Raw genomic sequence first — 20323 nt, 5'->3', positions numbered from 1 at the left:
TCATGTCACCCTGGTTGTAACCAGCTCCATCCTCTTGCTGACATTGAGGGAGAAGTTGTGTTCTTGACACCATGTTTCTAAGTTCTCTACATCCCTCCTGTAATCCATCTCATCATTGGTCGAGATCCGGTCCTCTACAGTATGAATGTGGGGACATCTGCAAGCTTATAGATGTTAAGTTTCTTGGCGAATAATACAGCTCATTTGGCCTCGAGCTCGAGAAGAGTTGGAGCAGGAGCACAGATGCATGATTGCACCAAATAATGTCAGAATGGAAATTTTAGGGACTTCTTCTATGTGTTATTTCCCAAGATGCAATCTTGCGTGGAGAAGTACGTGATAATGTGCAGTGAAATACAAATGATTGAACAAAAAATTCATAGAGTACATAATCCATGAAAATTGCATTTAAAACGGCTGCAAAAGCTGTAATTTGAGTTGAAACAATAAAACTCTATAATAGATTAGATTAGATTTACTTTATTAATCCCTTTATTCAGGGGAAATTCAGATGTCCTTGCAGCACACTAATAAAAATACAACATAGCATTCAAGAAGTTCAACACCAAAACACAAAAACATCCCCCCACAGTGGTTCCCACTGTGGGGGAAGGCACAAAGTCCAGTCCCCATCCTCTTGTCCACCCAGAGTCGGGCCTATTGAGGCCTCCACAGTCGCCGCCACGGCCCCCGATGTTCTCGCCGGGTGATGGTGCTCCTGCGTCAGGAGAACCCCCAGCGGCTTGGGGTGCCAGGAACGGCCGCCTTCTTACCGGAGACCGCGGCTTCCAAGCCAAAAGACCGCGTTTGATGGAGCTCCACACACTGGCGATCTCGGCGAGAGATCCCAGGCTCCGGGATGTAAAGTTCAGCACCGCAGCTGGCCGCTCCACAGAACCGCGGCTCCACAATGTTTTCATCGGCGGTCCCAGCATACTGGAGTTCCAGCACGGCGACCCAGGAAAGTCATCGCCCGCTCCGCAATAGCGCTCCAGCGCTGTGCCGCCGCCAAAGCCGAGGTTCTGGCCAGGTCCCCTCAGGAAACGTCGCTCCAGGACCCGCTGGTAGGCCGCGAGGACAGGTCGAAGGTGCTGCTCGGAGGAAGGCAGCCTCTCTGACCAGGTAGGGACTTGAAAAAGCAGTTTCCTCCTTCCCCCCCACACATAAAAAGATTAGACCCCCCGACTACACACTTTAACGTACTAAAAATAATAAAAAAGAAGTGAAAAAACGGACAGCTGCAGGACAGGCAGCCGTACAGGACAGCGCCTCCTCAATATAATGGTACATTCCATCAGTACTAAACTGCTTTGTTTCACTGTTTGATGAACTATTGTGATTTCATGCTTAGGCTATGACGACTTATTTATCAATTTACAATATATGGGCTAACAGTTCAAACAGGATTTTTGCAAGTAAGACAGTACATATGGATGATATTCGACAGTGCACTGTCTAACCTGCAGTATGATTTTATATTCTATAAACCTGCTAATACTCTGTGGGCACCTACTTCTCTGGGTGTAGGTTCACTGGCAACACCCAGAGAAGTGGCAGTAGTATGGCTTCTCACGTGATTTTATATTCTTCCATTATCTAACCTCTCAGCCTGCGTCGGGGAAAACAGTCCTAGTCTATCAAGTATCTCCTCATAATTCAAGGCCTCCAATCCAGGCAACATCTGTGTGAATTGTTTCTGCACCCTCTCGAGCTTAATCGCATCCTTCCAATCCGATAATGTGGCAATACAGGTAGACAAGGGTGGTGGGGAAGGCATGTGGTATGCATGCAGTGGGACCAGAACTGGACAAATACTCCGAACCAAAGTTTTGTACAACGGTAACATGACATTGTTATACTAAATGCTTAAAATGCCTCGGCTAACCACTGCATGCATACCACATGCCTTCCCCACCACCCTTGTCTACCTGTATTGCCACTTTAACGGAACTATGTTTTTGTACCTCAAAATGTCTCTGTTCATCCTGCTGGTAAAAGCCTTGACGCCAGACAACATTCGCACAGAAAGTCTAAAGATCTCTGAAAATAACCACGCTGTTTCAGTACAATTGCAGTAATAACATCAACCTGACAATGTAAGAAAAAATACTCACGTGTATCTTATTCACAAGAAAGGGAGACCATTCTAACCCTAGTAATCACTACCCAATCAGTTGACTCGCAATCATCAACGTGATGCAAGTATTGGTGAAGGTGCTAATCAAGCATGGGTCAAATTGCTGAATTCCAGAGGTAAAGCGAGTGATTGCCCTTGACATCAAAGTGGTATTCATTATTGGGTACCAATTATCCCAGCCACAGAATATCACTGCAGCAGCAGCTCAGGGCAATGATCTAGGCCCAATCAACCAGCAGTTTCAACCATGACCTTCCTTCCTAAGGTCAGATGTGGGAATTTTTGGTAATTATAGCAAAGTACTCAAATCCAATTGTAACTTCTCAGCAAATGACATACAACACGACCTAGATTACTTTGGTTGCAAGTCTTCCACAAAAATGCCAACCAATAACCATCTTTAGAAAGAGTCGTCACCATTCTGGAGGTCACCTCTCACCAGAAATTCAACTGGACCAGCCTCAACAGACATCAGGAGTGTGATGGTATATTTGTAATTTGCCTCAGTGAGTACTGCTCCAATAGCACTCATGATGCTCAACACCAACCGGGACAATAGAATTATACACAGCTGTTGGCTCTTTGCCCCCTTGTTCCACTTTGTCCTTCAATAACATCATGGTTATTAATTCACCCTATTGGAAATACATAATTGGCCATTCATCGTTGCCAGGTCTAAATCCCCCAGATCCTTGCTTGACACCATTGTAGGAGTACTTCCACCAGAAGGACTGCAGCTTAACTTGCAGTAGCTCTACTTGCATTTCTTCTGACAAAGAACTATCAAATATTGGTTAAAATAAACCATTTCCGTGTTGTAGATTTCTACAGCTTTTGAAATTTCTACATTTTTGAGATGTTTCATGCAGAAATATTGAGTGTCAAGCCAGGGAAATGGCTAAGATCACAATAATAGTTTAAGATCAGAGACACGTTGATGCAAATAATAGTTAGCGTTGTACAGCACATAAACAGACCCTTCAGCCCACCTTGTCCATGCCAACCATTGAACATACCTCGACTTCTTACAGTTGGGTAATTTTGAATTCCTAATTCTGATGTTTGTTGTGAATAGACATTTGACTGGTCAACCTATACTTGTCCAGATCCTGACACTTCTTCTCTTCAATAGGGGGTCTACGTTATCTACATGTCAGTCCTACAGCCAATGTGAATAGTGAGAGGATTGAAACATTAGGATCTGAACCCATGCTATCTTCTTTCCATGAATTTTCAGATATTTCCGGAGTCTAATGACAATATATTTGGCTTTAAGTTCAGCAATAAACTTACATAATTCCGCAACTGTATATCAAATTCCACTGAATACCGAAGGAATGCTGGGAGGACAGCCTTTCATTTAAGAGAGGTCAAGTTGATGTTATGTCTGTTTTTTCATTCAGATGTAAAAGAAAATCCCTTGGCCCTCATCCAAAGTGGAGCAGGGACATTACAGGCAGTCTTTTAAACAACACCAAGTCAAATTTCTCAATGACTCTCATATTTTCCGAGCTTGGAAATTCCCCGACCTTCAGATCTCGCTGTACCTTCCAGCATGGACCCAGGCACTGTATCCTAATGTAGGCCAGCTCATATCATGGTGGACTATGTGGAGAATGCAGTTCATATTCTAAATCAATGATCTTCCTGCATCTTCCTCGTAAAAGTTAATTGACCCAAATCATTAATTGGTTCTCTCTCGGCCCACTTACAAGACATCTCCAGCATTTTGGCAGGTTAGAAGTAAGGAAAAGTGGTCAGAAACAAGAAACAAAAAGTACTTACTCTCCAATTTGCTTGCATCTAAAGTCCTTTTGTAAATTTGGTATGTACTGCATGGACAAGGTGGCTTGTGTACTTTCCCAGACTCCCTACCATCCAGATGAGTCTGTTCAGCCTGAATTAACAAGTGTGATGATCGGATATGGGGAGAGTGTAAAGTTTGTATGTTTGTACTTGCACATAGTGCTCTCAACTGCATATTTAAGCTGGGCACTGACCTTCCAAAATTTCTGGCAGTTATGGGTGTAACTGCTATTTATTTTAACGCCCAGAAAATCTGTCTCCTTTATCCCTCCATCAACATGGTGGGATTTGTTGCACACCAATCACCTCCGATATTATACAATCGACTATGACTACTGGGATATATCGTTTAAAGTACTCCTGTATGTCCTGAAAATGTGAACAAGACCATAAAAATACAAGCCTGTCCTCCTTTTAGTATTTGTAATGCCAAAGAATGACTTGCAAATTAAAGGGATCTATGGTTAAATAATTCTCCTGGACAGACTGCACATTTTGTTGGATGTTAAAAGAGACCAGAGGGAAAAATGCAACGGACATTGGCATGCATCAGGAAATTAATTACAGAGTACTGAAGGAACCTGAAAACATCGAATTTGTGTGCCTGTGTTTAAAAGGAGCAACGTCTCGATCTGGCAACTACTGACTCATCTGCCTTATCTGACAGGCAAACTAATGGAAACTATTTCAATGGATAGGCTTGAGCAGACATCACAGACATCACAGACATTTACTTAAATAGGGAGCCATGAAGAAGGACAGCTAAGGAAGACCTCGTCTGACAAAAGGTCCTTGATTACTTTGAGAATATGCATTTAGTGGGAGATAGGTCTGCCCGTAAAACCAGCTGTTTGGATATTTTAGCTACTTATGATATAAAGAGTCACAATCCTACCAAGTATTACTATTACTTAAAATACATAACTATGAATTTAATGTTGTATTTGTGAGATGTAATAAATTGTTAGTATTGGTTTATTATTTAATGTTATTTATTTCATTATTAACGTTATTAAAGCATCTGGTAACCATTTCCCAGATATGTAAATTACCTGCCTAGCATAATTTAATGTAAATTTAACAACTTTGTATAAATTAAAATCAAATGAAGTGTGCAGACAATAGAAGCAAATCCAAACCTACAGGGAGATTTACAGTCATTCAGTAGGCAAATGAACAAATGGAAAGTGAAAGTTAACAGCAGGAAATAAAAAGTAATGCACCCTTACTGCAAAACCGTGCAGCATGCAAGAAGAAAATAAGAGAACATCAAGCATGTGAAACATGACGGCTTGGGAATTATCTAAAATCAATCTTCATCAGTACTGCACATCAACAAATGTTCAATCTGATGAGTTAAGGAAAAACCCATCCAGATGCCTTCTGCTCCAAATTGGTCAGAGAAAGGACTGCGTTTTTCGTTGATACCAATAGCAAGCTACTATGGAAAAGCAGAAACTCATAGCATGTTCAAGTATCGCACACAGTAGAATTCAGCCTAAACCAACAAATTGGGTGCAGTTCTTCCATTTATTAAGATGCCAGCAAATCTGGCTGTAAAATTAATTCTGCATTCACATCTGTCCATAATCCTTGCTTGCTGATCAAGAATCTGTTTACCTGTCTGCCAAATGGCTCTGCTTCCACAATTCTTTGAAGAAGAGATCCATAAACTGCTAACTCCCAGAAAAAAGCCTCATCTCCGTATAAAATAGGTCATTCTGAAACACCGACCCCTAGTTTTAGATTCTCCCACAGGAGGAAACACCATCTTCAGATCCACTCTGCCAAAACCCATTGAATACTTATGCATTTCAATCAAGTCAGTCCAGCAGCATGTGTAGCCTACATGACTTTGTGTCATAAGACATCAACTCAGTCATTGAGTCCATCATATTCATGCCCACCATCAAGTAGATGTCTACTATACTAATCTCATTTACGACAATCTTAATGAGGGGTTGTAACCACTACTAAACTTTGGCAATTCAACGGCACGTCCTGATGCTGTATGAATGTGCTGAGAGTACCTGCCTCCACCACTTCTCAGGCAGTGCATTCTAGACTGCAACCACATTCTGGATGAATACAAAACTGCCTCAAATCTCCTCTGCACCTCTTACTTCTCAACTTAAACCTATGCCTTTTGGTCAGTAGGATTTCTTTCCCGTGGCAGAGGCTTCTAGCCGTCTACCTATCATACATAGCCTTTTCATAATTTTGTATTCCTCAGGTTCCTCCTCAGTTTCCTCCACTCCAAGGAAAACAAACCCAGCCCCTCCAGTCTCTCCTCATAACTGAAGCATTCCATCCCAGGTACCATTCTGTGCAATCACATCCTTCCTTTCATGCAGTGACCAGAACTGCACACAGTGACCCAACCAATGTTCTGTGAAATTGTACGATCATTTTCCTACTCTTGCATTCTAAGCTCCAGCAAAGAAACAAAAGCACCCCACATGACCCTTCACCACCCTATTTACCTGCACTTTTACTTTTAAGGATCTTTGAACATGTCGACAGAGCCCTTTTATTTCTCAATACTCCCTTGGATCCTGTCATTCTAGGATGGGGAGAAAGCAGGAGAATGGGGATGAGAGGGAAAAACAGATCAGCAGTGATCGAATAGCAGAGCAGACTTGGCCTAATTCTGCTCCTATGTCTTATGGTCTAATGTGTTCAGCCCTTATTAAAGCTCTTAAAATGAATCACTCACACTTAACAGGGTTAATATCCCTCTGCCATTACCCTGCGTAATTTACCAACGACTCACTATCATTCTGTAGTTAAAGTCTCCCCTCCTCACCATCAACAGCACTTCATCTGCAACCTGACATTACAGCTCCTATATTCATGTTTTTAAACTCTGAGTTGTTAATGTTTATAACAAAGAGCAAAGGTTCTAGCACTGCTCTCTTTAGTACACCATGCTCACAGGTTTCCAATCCCCAAAATAACCCTCCACTATCACCCTCTTCTCCAATACAATGCCAATCTTAGACTCAGTTTGCCAACTTGTCCTGGATCTCAAGACCTCTAATCTGTTGGTCCAGTCTTCCATTTGGGACCTTGCTAAAATAACTCTAATGAAGTCCATGTAAATCACATCAATGATACTGTCTGTATCAGCATACTCTTCATAAACGGACCTACATTAGTCAGACAGGATCTCCCACCAACAACTTAATGGTGACTATTACTGCCTTTCCAAGTGCAGATTAATCTCCGATATTCTTCCAATAAGTTCCCGACCACCAATGTTAGAAAACACATTAAATAATTATTTTCCTTAAAACTTAACAGCAGGAATAGCATATAATATCATACTCATCACACTTTTGCTAATAAACTAATACTTTAATCAAAAACTCACACAAGTAATTCAACCAATTTAACATTAGCATGACCTGTGACCAAATAAACCAAGGTATCACCTGTTGGAACTATTGGATGGTTTTCTTGTTCGATAGCTTCTCTGGGCCAATTCAACTGACAACAGCAGTAGAAGTGGTAAAGCAGGCTTCATTCTCCCATGGTTTGTAGGCAGGATAGGGGCATATTCCTAACCTGTGACCAATAATCTATTTAGAAAGAACACGTCAGTCAATCTCTGGATTGGGTTTAAGTCTAGTGCCTGCCATGGTGGGATGATTAGCTGATAGTCGCTTTCTAGTGCGTCACATAGGATATAGACAGCTTTGCCAAAAAGTGGATTGATGGGTCATCACACTCCAGCAACGATGCATATCTCTCAGAGAAAATGGGAAATATTCTGGTTTCAAAGCAAATATAATTCAATAATAGAGAGAAGCTCCGTGATGCAGATACATATAGCGCCGAGATGTTAACATTAATGCAAATGGACGTAGTGATACAAACTTTCAGTAATTGGAATGTTGAAATGATTGACAACACAGGAGCATTTAAAATGCACCCATCTGGGTGACAAGCTGTTCTTGCTACTCAAATGAAAGAGGTTCACAATGTGATCCATTTACGACTGCAGCAGGAATGGGGATTCACAGAATCAGAAGCTAATAGTGTAAAATTGTGAACGTACCCAAAACCAGGGTTCATAATTAGAAGACGGTCTTCAATCAATCTAATAAGGAATTAAGGTCAAAGCAGAAGTATTTATAACATGAAATTTAACGCAATATTAGAATAGACTGAACAATTAAGGCATCAAAGCATTGATGTCCATGGGCCAAAACGGAATATATGTTGACAGAATTAGGTGAGCAGAAGCTTATGTAGAACACAAATCTTAGCTCAGTCAAGTTGGGCCAGTCATTTTATTTCTGTGCTCCACTTACAATGCAAGTCGGTGAATTGAAGCAAGGTGATTTTACTGGCTCACTAAGGTCCGATGTGGATGCATTCCAGTGCAGCTGGGTTCAGTGAAAGTTCTAATCACACTGTCATTCTTTGTTGGGGGTTTACAGAACTGAAACTTAAGGATTCAGTTCTGATAATTAGAATGTGGCATTTCTTAATGTTAAAAAAAAACAACTTGAAAAAAGCAGCACAATATATTTCTAAGGCACTCATAACATCCCCAAACATTAAAATGCATTTCACAGGAGAATTATCAAACAAAATTTGAAACAAATCCACGTCAGAAGGTACAGTGCCCTCCATATTGTTTGGGACAAAGACCCATCATTTATTTATTTGCCTCTGTACTCCACAATTTGAGATTTGTAACAGAAAAAAAAATCACATGTGGTTAAAGTGCACATTGTCAGATTTTAATAAAAGCCATTTTTGTACATTTTGGTTTCACCATGTAAAAATTACAGCAGTGTTTATACATAGTCCTGTACAAACACCTGTGGAGCCATGTGTCCTGATCTGAACACAATTGAGCATGCCTTTTATATGCTGAAGAGAAAAGTGAAGGGGACTAGCCCCCAAAACAAACATAAGTTAAAGCTGGCTGCAATACAGGCCTGGCAGAGCATCACCAGAGAAGACACCCAAGCAACTGGTGATGTCCATGAATCGCAGACTTCAAGCAGTCATTGCATGCAAAGGATATGCAACACTTTCATTTCATTTACATGACCTTGCTCTGTCCCAAACTTTATGGTGCCCTGAAATGAGGGGGACTATGCATAACATTTTAGTTTATTAGGTTGTGTATATGTATGTGTGGGGAGATGGGGGGGGGGGGGGGGGGGGGGGGGGGGGGTGAAACATGTTTTTTTGTCTCTTCCTTCGGGGGAATGCGACTCTTCTTGTCGTGTCTCCCTTCTCTGCCTCCGCCTGCGCTGAGGCCTAATGGCGGAGCTGGCGGCCTACAACTGCGACTGACCTCGAGGCTCCGGAGGCAGAGCCAGCCAGGAGTTACCAACGCGAGGCTGGCCGAATTCGGGCGGTGGCGGCGTTCCGGCGTCCCGGCTTCGGGGCTGAGGCGGAGTTCCGGTGGCGGCGGCCTGAATTCGGGGCTCGGCCGCGGGCCCAGTGGACGACATCGTCGGGAGCTCGCAGGTCACAGGTTGGTGGCCTGTTTTTCCGGAGCTCCAGCAACTACAGCTGCGTCCGCTGGACTGGAGGGCGGCATCTTCGGCAGCTTCGACCACCCCGGGCCACGGAGCTTGAACTAGCCCGTTCGAGGAGCTCGGTTGAGCCGCGGGACTTACTTACCATCATCCGGCGGGGTCACAACAACGGAAGCCTGGATCGCCTCAGCGCAGAGGAAGAACAAGGAGGGAAGAGACAGAGACTTTAAGACTTTTGCCTCCACACCAGTGAGGAGGTGCCTGGTGAACTCACTGTGGTGGATGTTAATTTGTGTTTATTGTATGTTTTGTTATTTATTATTATATGTATGACTGCAGGCAACGAAATTTCGTTCAGACCGAAAGATCTGAATGACAATAAAGGAATCTAATCTAATCTAATAAACACTGCTGTAATTTCTACATGGTGAAGGATGAGAATGGTCTGGTTTAGTCTCAGAGTTTCCAGGGATAGAATGGAACAAATGACTTGGTTAAGGCGACTGATCAAGTGGTGGGAAGCAAAGTTTGGTTGAAGAAAATATCTGTACATCCCAACAGAGGATGTCAGGCGAGCAGTTTGTTTGCAATTTTTTAAACCTTAATCAAATTAAAATTGTTCAAACCATTACTGTAAATCAACAGCAGGGAAAGTATAACCCTGGTAGTTCTCAATATTTATCCCAAGTTTCATGCATTAAATCACACATGGTCAAGGAAGCTGTTATTCATTATAGAGTGTTATATTTTAAAAGATTCAAAAGAAAGATGAAGGAAATTGTTCAGGTGGAGAATCTGGATTAAGGGTTCATAAAATAAAGAATCCACTGGAACGTTGTAAATTAAAATTAGAATTCAACATTTTTTCTATTTGTCACTGAACAGAGCAATCCAACCATGATGCGAGTTCATCCATTAATTTATTGTCAACTGGGGTCTGGACCTGGGACCTCAAGGTCTTATTTGTCAGGGGAAACTATCTAAAAAATAGACAAACACTATTTTCGGTGGTTGGTGCGGACTCGGTGGGCCGCAGGACCTGCTTCCGCACTGTCTCTAAAGTAAAGTCTAAAGAAGAGTAGTCTCTCCAGCACATCATACATTTTTTCATTATTCCCAAATTTGATCCCTTTGGTAATTGGTAATAATTTAGGTTTGTATTAGTATTGGCGGCCCAAGTCCACTCGCATCTGGGCCACGTCCAGCAAATAAACCGCCATGAACTGAAATCTGCAGCAGGTCGGGAGTTATAGGAAAACTTTTACTGGGGGAGCAAATGGATCCCTCTGCAAGCAGCTCCACAAACATGTTTCTAAGGATCTGGTTTCCAGTGTTTGCCAAAGAAACACTGTTGAGACTTTGGAAATAAACTCAAAATGACTGCTGCAGAGTGCTTTGAATTTTAAGTGGAGCTCAACATCCACTTTTCCCAACAGTTCCGACAGGCGAGGGCACAAAGCATTAACATGAGACTTTTTCTTCAAATGAGCTTTCATTATCTGTGCTGAAAAAAAACTGTGGCCACTCAGAGAAGAATACTCCCTTCAACCAACTACACAGCCTAATTTTAAGTATTTTTTAAAAGTTTGGTTGCCTGATGCAAAGAAGGACGCAACATTTGAAAATATGAAACTGTGATTTCAATATCATTTGATGTCTCAGACGGCCTGCACCGAGCTGAATCCCGCATTCACATTAACCTGTGAACGTACGAATACAACAGGATTATGTTTTACTCTGTTGGGATCATCTTTTAATGTAGAATTAGCTGTGGTTAAAAATAATGTCGCTTCACCGTGTCTCCAAGTTAAATAAATAAGCTGAAATCAAAGCAGCTTTCCAATATTACACCACTGTCATTAACTTGGCAATCACGTTCAATGCTAAAGGTAATAAAAATTCCAATGTTTTGATTTAGAATCTTGTTATTGTTAACTGCATATATTTTTTAATCATAAAAAGACAGATGGTGCATTTTATAAAATTACATTCACTAAGATGAAACCTGATTTGAATATGAACCACATAAAAATTGTTATGACATCATAATAACCATTGATAGATATTGATTCTTTGTTCCACATGATTTAAATTTCCAATGCCTGTGCCATTCTACATTTCATTTTGACCTTAAAGTTAAAATGAAAGATAATTTCATCTTTATACGTTTGTGGATCATGCAGATAATTTGGTACAATTAAGACAACCTTCCCAAATAGACAATCCACCTTCATTTAAGCATGTGTATAACAGTTGTGCATGAGGTGATGAGGTGTTGGCAGCTATAGAGAAGCTTGAGACTGACAAAATGTGAGGAATATTTCATTTGACAGCTTTGCAAATATTGCCAATTGAAAGATGATTCAAGTGTAGCAGGGTGAAACCATGACCCAGCAAAATAACTTTTAAGGGGTCTCTTCTTTATAAACAAGGCAGAAATTGTGTTCATCCATTACCAAGAGAAATTAACTTACAAAGTTGCTTTAAATCTCACTTAAAGGAATCTGTAGCTTTTTGGTTTAAATAAAATAATGGATATGAAGTGATGGGTAAACCACTGGGAAAACCAATGATAAATATCAATTATCATCTAGTTTCAACCAAATTAATTATGAACTGATCAACAGGGTCTTGCAGTTAACTAACTGAAGTGTGAAACCAAAGGCTCACACAGCATTAGTCCTTACAAGTAATGTAATCTACATAATCATGCGGTATTGAACAATCGGTGCATTGAATAGCAAAGTGGTTGCTAAAGCTCTAACTGGAAAGCAACTGGGGTAGGGTGCATGAAAGAAGACATTCAAGTAATGTGTTAATAATCCAAATATAGATAGATTACCAAGAGTAATTTTATTTAAAAAAAACAAATGCCCAAAAACTACCAACTCAGGAAACATCAAACAATCTCTTAAAAAATCTATTTCTCTGCAAAACATTATATTTTTCGATAACTGTACATAATTCTTCTTTCAAAATTTTAGCAATCCTTCTTTCACAGGATTCCTGTCATCAGTCCTGGTAATGGTTAGGAATTTGGAGGTGCCATACATTACCTGATGAGGTTCAACACTGAACCTGGCATTGGATCTTTCAGCTCCACTGTCTTGTAGTTGTAGCCCAAATCCAAGAATGGGAACCATAAATATTCAAAAAACAATTATATATTCTGTTTCCAAGTTTAATGTATTCTTAGAAAAACCTAATGAAATTACATCTCCAATTCTAAGAGAATCTTGGAATTGAAAAATAACAAACTTGTTTATGCCTGCTCAGACTTGAAGAAAAACAAAAGCTTCTCATGGGCTGCATTTTGTATGGAATTTGAATGCCTAGCTCTGATGAAGCCACTGCGGATGCAGAGTGTCTGATATTGAAGAAACTACGGCAACTGAAAGAAAATCCATGACGAGCCAACTTCCTTCACCGTCAAGCCATTTGCCATGGAAAAGTGAGCATCTTCCAGGAGTCTACACAGATAATTTTCTCCCAGTGCTTGGGTATATATAGTTCCATGGCAAACCCATCACTTTCTGAAACCATACACAGGTGGCCATCTGTCATGTGCTGATCTAGAATATCACAATGGCTCTTCCGTCCTGTGGGCTGTCACTGTCAAGCTGAGTTCCTACTTCGCCCACGATCACGCAGGCATATCTACCGACGTGGAGCAACAGTGGAATGATTTTGTGTGCGAATTGCTGCAGTTTTCCTCTCTCCATCCTAGATGAGTTAGATATTAAGTTGCTCTTACCACCAAAGTCCTATGGCTTTTATAAACTTGCCCAAAAGATAAAAACACCTTATATAGAGGTAGAGGTCAGTATAGAGGTAGGATTAAAAAAAACTCTTACCTCATAATAATTTAAAAAACAGGCCGCAGTTCACACTTACCGTGTAGTTGGGGTTTCCAGGTTGAATGCGCAGCTCTGCCAACATCCAAATCCCGTTGGTCAACTTCAAGGATTGATACAACATATCCTGTCCCTCCACATTCCGTTTAGCAATGGTAAACACATTGCTATTCTGCAGTTTATTGGACACCATATCTGAAAAGAAAAATAGCAGAAAATATGAACACAGAAATAATACCACCTGTTGTTTTTTTTTTAAACCGAGAAATTTCGTGATTGCTCGTTGTTTGGTTATTGACAAGTAACTGCAGTTCTTCCTAGCTTCATTTTTTTTAACAACTGAGTTGGATTGTGTTCTCCATTTGTTCAGTATGATTTATTAGCCATGAGGTGCAGTGATTTTTTTTTTGTATTCCTAACATCTAAATTGTGCTTGACAAACATATTAGATCCTGCAGTTTCCATCATGTTGAGTGGCATTCTGAAAGCTGGAACAATAACTGTTGTTTAGATTTTATTTATTTATTGGTCTGCTTCTGCACACAGCAACAGCATTATCAGGCAGCGATTCATCTGCCTGATATGTAGAGGAATCTTTCTTGATATCGGTAGAAAGCAAGTAATGGACTGTAATTAAAGCTTTAGGCAATGATTATCTTCAAGAAATTAATAATGTATTAAACTGTATTTACAACAAGCGAGATACAGAATCACATCAGTGAGCCCATAGACCACCAAGGTATTTCCAAAACCACAAAATCTTATCTTTACTGATGGCATGCGTATAGTACTACTTGGATTAGCAGTGTGCTTGTGGCAACTCTTTAGGGACATTCAGTACAAGATGTAGCAGAAGACTGGAATTATTATTTTCTTCTCTTTCTGGATAAACACCCTGAGCTTACTTCATGTACAGAGCCATGCTGATTATCCCTAATCAGACCATGCCTAAATGCTGATAGGTCCTGTCCCTAAATATCCCTTTGAACTACTTTCCCAGCACTGCCATCAAGCTCGCTGACCTGCAGTTCCCTGGTTTATTCTTGTTGTCCAGTACATGAGCGATCCTCCCATTCCAGAACTACATCACTCACCCTGCAAGTGTGGTTCAAATATAGTATGAAGGTGTCCACATCCATTTGGCTGTTAAACATAATTGACAAATAACAGCAAATGTTCCCCATTTGAGTTACGATGTATATTAGTCAGTCATATTTAATAGGAATATCGCACATTGTGAAAATTAGAGGTTCTATATTGTCATTGTTAATCCAAGTGTGTTTAAATTCAATTCTGGCACCTTCCTGCTGGTTTTTCATTGTTTCTTACAATTCTTAACAACTGACCATGAGTGAGCATCCTGCAGATTTGGTAATCTACGCAATTATGGTCTAAACTACTTCTGCGTGACTCTCCTGATGTAGTTATAAGCACTTTGGTTCACACGATGAGCTGCATGTGAACCAAATCACTCACAGCCCTGCTGCTACTTCAGTCATTATTAGGTGCTGGTGTAACTCAGCGGGTCAGGCAGCATCTTTGGAGAATCTGGATAGGTGCCATTAAAAGGTCTCACCCCAAAATGTCACCCATCCATGTTTTCCAAGGATGCAGTCAGACCTGCTGAGTTACTCCAACACTTTGTGTCCTTTTTAGATGGACATCTTTTACTGCACCTACCTTGTGATCTCAGCTTGTTATCCTTCCTTGCCCTCTCAAATGTATCTGCAATTTTTACCATGGTTGATTATACCACCCTTGGCCAACACATATTTGCAGAAGGGCAATTATTTGACACCACCCTTCACTATTAAAACTTGCATTAATTTCATCACCCAAGAATCTCCTCTTGGCCTCCTCAACAACATACTCCTCCCAGTCATACTAATGCCCATCGAGGTTGGCTGCAGAGGTTTTGCAGGGCAATCGCTCTACAAAGCCTTGAATGCACTGGGCATCAACGGAGTGGCAAAGAGAAGGGCCATCAAGAACACCACAGAGGCAGCGGAGAAGGCATCAAGATAGCTCTGGATCAGGAAAGGAGGTCCATGGGGAGGAGCGAATGCCACCTGAACACAAGTCGTGGTCTGATCAACCACGGCTGGGTCGTCTGGGTGAGGGTGTCTGATGTTGAAAGACCCGAAACACCCAATGACCCTAGGTTACATCACTGATGATGTGTTCAGGAGCATCTATCGATGTATTTGTATCAATCAGTCACAGCAGCCAATTTTTATATAGATTTTGTCCTCTCGACCCCACGTGTTCCTCCACATGGTCATATTGCTTATCCAACATCACTTTGTAGAAGAACCAGACTGCCACAAGTGAACAATAGAAGGCCCAAAGTCTTAAGCCATAATTTTTACTACTGCATTAAAAGCTCAGCTCTCTTGGTATGGACATCATTCCCGTTCCTGGTTCTCAACTTGGGAATCGAAGCTTTCTGTTTGACCCAGAGTCAAGCTACAAAACATTTTTTTTCCCCACAACATTAAAACTATATACATCCTATTTCACACCTTGGATTATGCCCTGATCCCATTCTCATCAATGCCCAAACTGTTTTCCACGCATTCATTGCCACCGAACTGTTTCTTTAATTCTGCCCTTGCCAACCTTTTACTACCTATGTCTTGGATCTCATCTGACTGCTCATTACACCTGGTGGAAGAACCTTTAAATGATTGAGCCCAATCCTTTGAAACTTTCCTTAAAGCCACCAACAGCTGTCTCACTGCTTTAACTAAACTATATCTTGCAGTCCCCAGTAAGACCATGGCTGTTGGTTTGTTTTCCTTTCAAGTGCCTTGGAACTTTTCTTTTGACAACAAAGACATTTAATGATAATGTTGTTTCTGTTATTATATATGATCTCCTCTGAGCTAAAAATGATCTGTCACATGGATTAACTACATTAATATTCTTTGGCTGTCTCAGGCCAAAACTAAACTGTGCTTTTGATGTAACATGACAGCTTTTGAGGATCCTGAATACAAATGAACCAGCAAAATGAACCAGCATCCTGTCTGCTCTTATTGAACTTCCCACTGTTTAGACGCACTGTTAGCCAAATGAACCAATAACCCCTTTCTGCAGGTCCTGAGGGCTGTATCTGAAACAGGTTTCAGTAATTTCGATTTAATTCTTAACAGCCTATGCCACAGCATGAACACCATCAAATCAAGTCTGACAAATGGATGAAAAGACTTGGCAATCTCCCTCAGAGAAGGCACAGGAAGAATGGCGTAAAATGAATAAATTCACACAGGTAAATATCCTGTTGAAGCATGTTCCAAAGGATTCTCCTCATATTCTCAAAATAAATGTATCCCTCCTGGTCCATCAGCTATTGGAAACAGCTTCCCTCTGTTTCCACTTTCCAAACTATTCATACCCTTGTGCATCTTCATTCAATCTCCCACCAACCTCCTGGCACCACTGACCATCAGCAGAGGAAAGAGGCAACAGTTCCCTGCTGTGAACTGCGATCGGCAACAAATCATTGAATTACCCCAGAGGTTAGTCCAGTCCCACAAACATAACCAGACTGGCTGGACCGACTGGCTCATTTTTCCTTGCATCTGCGTTACTGTGGCAACAGTAAATTGTTGAACAGTAACCACATTTGGCGTCCTGAGCATTTCAAAACAAGCTATCAGACAAGTAATTTTTCATCTACTCTTTGGCTTGACATAAACCTGCAACAAAAACAAAATCCTGCCCTGTCTACTCAAATCAGGTTACACTCATCCACAAGTTATTGCTTTCTTAAGAGTTTATTGTCATTAGCAAAGAGAAAAATATTCTAGGGAACATGCTTTGGAACAGGTTAAAATTTTAAGTAGAAATAACATTATTAATATTTAATCTTTGTATGAACAAAACATCAGCCACAAATTGTGGCTCAATCATTTTAAGGTTCTTAACCGTACCCATATAGTCAGATCGCCACAGAGGTAGAGTTAATGAACAATTCCACAGACTCAAAGTCAATCCTGACTATGGGTGCTCCCTGTACAGAGTTTGCATATTCTCCCTGCGACCGCTTGGCTTTTCTTTGGGCGCTCCAGTTTCCTCCTACATTCTAAAGAGGTGCAGGTTTGTAGGTTAATTAGCTTCTGTTAAATTGTCCCTAGTGTGTACGATAGAACTAGTGTACGGGTGATTGCTGATCGGCGCAGACTCGGTCGGCCTGTTTCCCACGCTGAAATTCTAAAACTGAAAAACGACATCACTATCAAACTTATCTGGCATTGGGGGATGGGGAAAGAATGCATGAGTGAGTAAAAGCTGGAAGCAAGGGTGTAAGGTCAAAAGGTAGGTGTTGACAAAGTCACCACAAGAGAGGAGAGAAAGGAGAGGTGGATGGACTATAGCTGTTGCCATTGTGCCTCTAATATGTAATATTTAGTTTAGTTTAGAGATACAGTGTGGAAATAGACCCTTTAGCCCACACAGACCAGCGATCGCCACACACTTACACTATCCAACACACATCAGGGATAATTTACAATTATACCAAGCTAATTAGCCTACAAACCTGTATGTCTTTGGAGTGTGGTAGGAAACTGTAGATCCCGGAGAAAACCCATTCAGGTCACGGGGAGAACGTACAAACTCTGTACAGACAAGCACCTCTAGTTAACACCCAGAGAGTTGTGAATCTGTGGAATTCTCTGCCACAAAAGGCAGTGGAGGCCAATTCACTGGATGGTTTCAAGAGAGTTAGATATAGCTCTTATAGCAAACAGAATCACGGTATATGGGAAGAAAGCAGGAACGGGGGTTCTGATTTTGGATGATCAGCCATGATCATATTGAATGACGGTGCTGGCTCAAAGGGCCTAATGGCCTACTCCTGCACCTATTTTCTATGTTTCTAGTCAGGATTGAACCCGGGCCTCTGGCGCTGTATGGTAGCAACCCAACCGCTGTGTCACTGTGCCGCCCAATAAAGTGATGGAATTGCTAAAGGGGATGCCCAGATCCGAGGGGTGCTGACTTAGTACTGCCCATGCCTGGGCAATTCAAAGCCTCAGCAAGTCAGATAAAAAGATCCAGAAATAAATTACAATCCTCACCAAGCTTCGAGCTTAGCTTTTCAAAGAGATTTCTCAGTTAGCTTAAAAGTTGTGCTACACTATACAATTTGTGGGCCACCAGATTTAATACCACCTTTGAAAGTGTTAGTCATTTGTTTGATGAATGTTGTATCCTACTAAGATATGGAGACTGCCGATATATGAATCTATGATAAAATATCATCCTTACGGAAACAATAAAAAATTCCACGAATGGTAAATTATTATAGAGTCTTGCTGGAATTCCCAGCTGTCTAATTCTACGATGGTTCTGCAGTCTGCACACGGTTCAATTGGCTTAGAGTCTTTTAACCTTATTTATTCCAGAGATTTTCCAATTGGGAGGAGAAGGCTGAATAATTCAATAAAATCAAAAGTCAGAATATACAATGTATTCCTTTTTATAACGATGAAAGCAAAACACCAGTGAAAGTACTGGTAAAATTGAATTGCAGAGTCAAAGATAACACAGAGGGATACACAAGTGTTTCAAGATTTTGGTAGTAGACAGGCACAACTACGAATCATATTGTTCACAATAATTTTGTGACAAATGCGACTACCAAGAACAATGCTTAAGAAAGAACTGCAGATGCTGGAAAAATCGAAGGTAGACAAAATTGCTGGAGAAACTCTGTGGGTGAGGCAGCATCTATGGAGCGCAGGAATAGGCGACTTTTTGGGTCGAGACCCGAAACATCACCTATTCCTTCGCTCCATAGATGTTGCCTAACCCGCAGAGTTTCCCCAGCAATTTTGTCTACCACCAAGAACAATGCAGTTGGATACTGGCACCAATCTTGGATTTTATAACCAACAAACAAACTTGGTCTTTTTTTTTTGAATCATAAGCAGAATTTGTATTTGAATTGCCAGAGAACATTTCACCTGATCATTAACTTGAAAATGTTAATGCTGCTTTGTTCTCCAAATACATCGCCTGATTCTTTGAGTACTTCCAATATTCTCTGCAGCACCTGCAACATTTTCTTTTACACACATTTTGGCCACGGAATAACTTCTGGCAGTCTCTAAACACTGGAATAAGTTTTATCAACTTTCTTTTCATTAAAATGCACTGTACAGACTTCAAATTGGTCCGATTCAAATATAGTATATACTGCTGCTTCAAAACTGGGTACATTTTGCTAAGATGCTAAACAGCATGGGACCTGATCTTGAATCAGTTTGTTCTAGATTCAAGTGCAACACTCCCTGGCTTGGGGCATTAAGTATCCAGCCAGTTAAGTTTCACACAGCCAATAAATGCAGTCCTCCCACACACACTGCAGAATCTGTCCCTCTCATGAATCCGATTCCACAGATTTAATCTGAAAGAAAATGTAGCAAAATGTTTTTCCCAGTGTCCAGAGTGGTCCAAACTGCCATATTCATCTATAAATAAACTTCTGAAAATCAAACACTCGACGGATGACATATTTGATGCCCCGGCAGCAAGGAATTATATTCCATTACGTTGATCATATCTTGTGTATCTTCATAAATCTCAAATACATTCAACTCAATTTTATCATGGCTATTTATTAAGAAGTTAATCAGCGCATCATTAATTGCTCCATCTATTCACTCGAGACTCGTTAATTTTTAACTTCTACCTCCAGACCCTCATGGTGCAGGCTTCCTCTGCTTTCATCTATGTTAACTGTGCCTTCCAGCATTTCAAAGACCTCTGGCATGCAGCCTTTTATCATCTCTCAAGCTGGAAAAAAGTAGTTGCAATTTTGAGAATCTCCCTTCCCATTTCCCCCCCCTGGTTATTTGGTGCCGTTTCCATGCAAGGAACAGAAATAATAATTACTGGTCATATATAATTGTGCGAGACCTCCTCAACTGACAATTTTAGAAGCTGTTTTAGAGTCAGATTTTCACTGAGAATTGAGTAAACAGTAAAAAAAGTAAACAATAATGGCAACTTGG

The 20323-nt window shown here is 40.9% G+C and overlaps 1 protein-coding gene across 3 annotated transcripts in view; it reads right to left on the bottom strand.

The window, feature by feature from the left end:
* Nucleotides 1-20323, bottom strand: part of ap2b1 (adaptor related protein complex 2 subunit beta 1) — a 172398-nt gene that overhangs the window by 9035 nt on the left and 143040 nt on the right. For all 3 annotated transcript variants that reach the window (XR_004416089.1, XM_033045970.1, XM_033045971.1), the window contains one exon: nucleotides 13342-13496. Coding sequence is in view for 2 of the 3 variants with exons in the window: in XM_033045970.1 (XP_032901861.1) it covers nucleotides 13342-13496 (155 nt within the window). In the remaining variant the exon portion in view is untranslated. The remainder of the gene's footprint in view (nucleotides 1-13341; nucleotides 13497-20323) is intronic.

This window comes from Amblyraja radiata, chromosome 28 (genome assembly GCF_010909765.2).
Source record: "Amblyraja radiata isolate CabotCenter1 chromosome 28, sAmbRad1.1.pri, whole genome shotgun sequence".
NCBI classification, from domain to species: Eukaryota; Metazoa; Chordata; class Chondrichthyes; order Rajiformes; family Rajidae; genus Amblyraja; species Amblyraja radiata.
Note: the sequence above shows the minus strand (reverse complement) of the source record. Positions and strands in the feature narration are given on the sequence as shown.